The following is a 5,190-nucleotide window of genomic DNA, read 5'->3' as shown; positions in this document are numbered from 1 at the left end:
CGATGCGTTTCTTTTCCCCAAACATAGCACTCGCATCTGAGGTCGCCACCAAAACTTACATCACTCGCTGGGTGGGTAGGGCCTACAAGTTCGCTTCAGGCGGGATCACATCGAACTGTGAACTCTTCTCTGATCATTGAAGACACCTTTTCTCTATTCCCGAATTTGCCAGACAGCCTGATTTTTTATTGGTGTGGTCACAACGTAATGGTGCATAACGACAAAGGCAGGGGGACTCAATCAGAGATGGAAAGCTAAAATTTTTGGACAGGTAAAGGGGAGGGGCAACTGGATAAACGTAGATAAAGATCTCGAGACTCACGATAGGCTAAAGAGTGTACTAAATGTATTTGGTATGCCTCATACCACCATGTCACTGTGATTGGTCATCACGGTTGACCACTCTTTGCTAGCCACATGTCATAAACCCACCCAGGGGTGACGTCAGTTCTAGGGTCACTGTAGATTCTTCCTTGGCTTCGTCGGCTAAGATCCCGTATTTCCCTTGCTCCCGAGCACTGGGATCTTAGGCGGAGACTACTGTAGTAGAGAATCTTTGGTTACACTACACTTAGTAGACCATGAAACAACATGTTTTTTGGTTTGCCGTGGGCGCCCTGGACTACACAGTGTGACCAAAATATGACTTACCACTATTATAATCAATTGAAACTGAAACTGAGTTCTCGATGTATATATCTAACAATTTTTTAGGCTACCTAAATTTCTTTTTCACTTTTTTGGGGGTGGTTTGTGCTTAAATCTACCTTGATTCCTTGAGGATTTGTTATTGAAGAATTCAAAGCACTTTCCCATTTTTTTGCTGGTCATTTTCATCAATTTTATGTTTTCGTAAGAGCAACTTTGTCTCTACATTTTCCAATTTGGATACTTTTCCTACTTTCCGACCTCTTGGACTGACTTACATTTGGTCATATTGTCTTGCTCGAACAAGTTCTATTCATAATATATCACTCACTAGTTGTGTCTGTTTGTTTGTTTGTTTTTTTCCATTTCTCGGACTATTTCCATCTACCCTCAGTGCGTATATTCAAATGCTTTGTATATTGTTTACATATTTAGTAATAAATGACCTAATTTGTCAAATATACTTGATATGTTATTCAATAACATGTTTTGCATTAGCACTGAAGTGTCTTAGTATATTAGCAGAGTAAAGTGTACTCAAAATGTATATACTCATAAACATAGGTACTTTAAAAAAAGTACTACATTTCACAGGAAAGTGCTTTTATTGTACTTAAGTACATATTTTAGATTGTACTTAAATAATTTGTACTTTAGTACCTTTTTAAAAGTACTTTAACAGCTCTGCGTAGTAGACCACAGTGTGACGGTAGACGGCAACTAAACCGGCACAAATATCTCTTATTTCTTTGCAGAATGTAATGGAATATGTGGACCTGGAAACTCCAATGTTGCTTTTTATGAAAATACTATAGTCGATGTACTGTAAATTTTGCCTCGTGACCCGCGAATGTTGGCAACTTTGTCAGCTGAAGACCGGAAAAAAAGATTTGGTTGATTGGTCGAGGTTTCGGTTTTAGTCAAGACAAATAACCTCCTTGGTTTTAGTTCAAACAGTAGGCCTACTGTCACAGACTAGCATTTATAATCTGCATTCACGTTTAATTAACTTTAATAATAATGGAGGTGGGAGACCCCAGAGATGTAAGAGGGCGGGGGTGGGGGTATACGTCCGACCGAAGAACGCGCCTCCGCCTCATTGGCTTTGGCCTATGGTTGGTTTTCTTGGAACCAACATAGAATCTTTGGAAATAAGAAAACGAGAGTTAAATCCCTTCCAAGGGAGACGACTACTGCCGCCACTTTTTGCAAGATGCAAAATAAAAACCAGTGTTCTTCATCCGTCTCTCACACAATCAAAGAGCAATGTTTTGAGTTGTTTCAAAGTGAAATCTATGGGTGATTTTGTCTTAGAGGTCTGTAAGGAAGCTGAGATATTTATTTATTGTTGTTGATTGTTTTATTAAAGGGGTCCAGTCCATTTTTATTCAGCATTCTATCTTCACTTGGTCAGAGCGAAGTGTCTTTCTCCCACTCAGCCCACATACCTCTTTTTTGTTTTTTATTCAGTCCAGTCACATTTTAAATGCCTTACTTCAACTGTATCTTTTAACTTTTTGATCCCTGCACTTCACTAAAGCAGGCCTAGGTAAGATTGAAGAATAGCGGATTAGGACTAGATCTAGATCTACTTTTGCCTCTATTTTCTATGTCTCGACAACTTTAGGAATTCATGATTTTCCCCAGTTTTTAATCTCTCTCAATGAAGAATCTCAGACTGGTAGCCTGGATCTAGATTTCTAGATCTATTCATTAACTGTTTGTCAGGGGGAGACCCCCCTGAATCCCCCCCCCCCCTCTTCCCTAATCCCTTCCTCCGCCTCCCATTCTCATGCAATAATACGAGTGGTCCGATTCTTCAATCTTCCCCAGGCCTACGTTCTTTATTCTGAATAGGAGAGAATTTCTTCATGATCAACCCTACCGATCGGCTGTTAACTGGGTCAACTTAAGAATGTGGGTACCGTCTTGGGATCATCAACTCAAAATAGTGGATAGCCTATCGATACTGATTTAAATATTCGGTATCGATGTTTTATCAGTAGAACTAGCCTTCAAAATGAGCAGTGAAATTTCACTTGTTATTAACAGGGCAAGGGGGGTTTCAGGGGGTTCAGGGAGGCATGCCCCCCTGAATTTGACCATAATTTGATTCTTTGCAATTGGCCTAGCGAGCCTTAGCCTAGATCTAGGTTTGATAAGGCTGTTCTCTCCATATCGGCACTCGCATCAAAAAGTAATCGTTTAGAACCAGAAGTAATTGTCGGTGGGGTCAAAACTAGTGTATCCCGAAACGGGACCCAGATCTTGTAGTACTGTTTTACTGTAATAGATCCTTATCTAGACTACACACTCTACTCTCTAGTACCATTGTTGAGGAGTCGTAATAATAAAAAAAAAAAAATTGCATTGTGATTGATTGACTAAACTAAAATTAAAGTAGCTGAAGGCACTGAAGCTGAGATATCAAATATTAAATATGTCAATCTAGCTCTTCTTACTGTTATTTTCTCTCAGTCTCATGCCTTGCCATCTACATCTTTCCATTTAGAATTTAACAAATTACTAGATCTAGATGTCTAAGACTAAGATGTAGACTCTACCTCTAGAATTATAATTCTTCCCATTATATAATATATTATGAGAGCTTATTTTCATCCTATCATCGTGCCATTTTTTAATCATTCACTTTTGCACCTGTGCAGTTTTTGAGCCGCAAATAATATGGTCCCAGGGTCTGAATACTTCGTGAATAAAATATTGATTGTTACATACATGATCGATTAACTATTATTGTAAAGGAGGTGGGGGGGGGGCACTAGACGAGCCGAGTACTCGTTTCTCGCGAGAAATGCCCTCCCGGTTGCTGCCCGGTACCGAGAAGTGATACTGCTTGTTGGCTTGACATAACGAGTAACTGTAACGAGAGTGAGAGGCGAGAAATGACATGCAGACAGTGCCACCCATCACCGTGCCGTCCTGTGTGTGAAACTGAAAGGGAGGGGAGAGGGTGGTGAGACGAGGCGAGTGGGGAGTTGATCAGGGCCCAGGCCTAGGTCGTCTCCCTACCTTCCTTCACCGCCTGCGCCTGCGCAACAGGGCTTGCCTAGTTTAGATCCCCGCCATGACCGGCCTTCTCGCTAAGCGAGCTGCCCGTCGAACGGCGCGAAAAGAGAAATCTTGGCCACGGCCGGCCTTCTCGCTGAGCGAGTTGCTCGTACTACGGGGCGAGAAGAGAAATTGGTCACGAGATGAGAAGCATTTCTCGTGACTGGGACCGGCGGTCCCGGCGAGAAGTAGGTCAGCTTCTCGGTTTTCTCGCTCGGGAAGGAAAAAGCGCTTCCCGCCCGTCTCTAATAGGAAGCCTACATAGAGTTTGATAGAGGGCGGTCAGATTCAGGATCAAGAAGGAAATTACGCTTGAGACCAGTGGTGATATTGGATGCTCACATATATTGATTTGACTAAACAGTATGTGATTATTGACATGTTTTTGCATTCCTAACTACCAATCATGTTTAAAATTTTCCTTCTGGTGTCTTGTACCTCCAGTGACATCACAACCAGAGAGATGGACGGCCTGTCAGATGTGTACAGCTGCCTGAGGGCCCTTGACGCCAGCAAAGTAACTGAGAGAAAGGTACTTTTTACATTTTTTTCCAATTTGGAATTCACTCCCCCCACCTCCATCCGTTAGGGTTTTTTGTATGATGAAGTGTTGTCATACAGTAGTTGTCTTTCCCTAAGATCCCAGTGCTTGGGAACCAAGAAGATGTGAGATCTTGGATGAACGGGATCTTTACCTATGCCTCTCCCCTTACTTTGATTACTTTGAATTGACGTGACCCCTGGGTGGGTTTAAGACTTATGGCTAGCAAAGAGTGGTGAATCTTGATGACCAATCACACAGTATGAGGGAATGCAGTTTTCACCAATTTTGATTTCCAAGATCCATGTCGATCCCATTGCTCCTCCCCTTCACCTGTACAAAATCAATAAATAAAGCTTTCCTTCTATGATCGAGTTCCTCACCTATGTTGTAATTTTTGTACCATTGTGTTATGACTGCTCCAGTTAAAATCCAGTCTGTCTAGTAGAAAATTCAACTGTTGAGATGAAAGAAAACTGCAATGACAGACAATGGTGACTACTAGTACTACACTGTTCAGTCGACTAACTTCTTCAGTTCAGTAGTCACATTGTTTTGTTTACAATTAGCTGAGGAATATAAACAAAAGTGATAACCTGTCTGGTTGTGAATCTCTTGACTCCACCCTGTTGGTGAGCTACTGAGGACAGTGTCGGAAGGGATGGAATTGTTATATATTATCTTATGAACAGTACAAGTCTGATGTTGGAATTTAGATAGGAAAAAATGGAAGCTAGTTGACTATTAGATTGGAAAAAAATTGAAGCTAGCTGCTTACATGGATTTGAAACTCATGTTATTGTGTGATTCTTTGTTTTCTCAAAATTGAAGCTAGTTGCTCACATGGATTTGAAACACTCATGTCATTGTGTGTTCTTTGTTTGTCTCCCCTTACCCTCAACAATAAGAGACTCATTTGTTGTTTGTCCCCC

At 41.3% G+C, this 5,190-nt stretch overlaps 1 protein-coding gene across 2 annotated transcripts in view; it reads left to right on the top strand.

Annotated features, from left to right (window-relative positions):
• Positions 1-1,540: 1,540 nt before the first annotated feature.
• The window catches only part of LOC101863468 (serine-protein kinase ATM), a 72,361-nt gene continuing 68,711 nt past the window's right edge, over positions 1,541-5,190 (top strand). For both annotated transcript variants that reach the window (XM_013088477.2, XM_035972582.1), the window contains exons 1-2: positions 1,541-1,964; positions 4,162-4,249. In XM_013088477.2, the coding sequence (XP_012943931.2) occupies positions 4,181-4,249 (69 nt within the window). In that variant the 5' untranslated portion in view covers positions 1,541-1,964; positions 4,162-4,180. The remainder of the gene's footprint in view (positions 1,965-4,161; positions 4,250-5,190) is intronic.

This window comes from Aplysia californica, unplaced genomic scaffold (assembly GCF_000002075.1).
Source record: "Aplysia californica isolate F4 #8 unplaced genomic scaffold, AplCal3.0 scaffold00750, whole genome shotgun sequence".
Classification (NCBI taxonomy): Eukaryota; Metazoa; Mollusca; class Gastropoda; order Aplysiida; family Aplysiidae; genus Aplysia; species Aplysia californica.
Note: the sequence above shows the minus strand (reverse complement) of the source record. Positions and strands in the feature narration are given on the sequence as shown.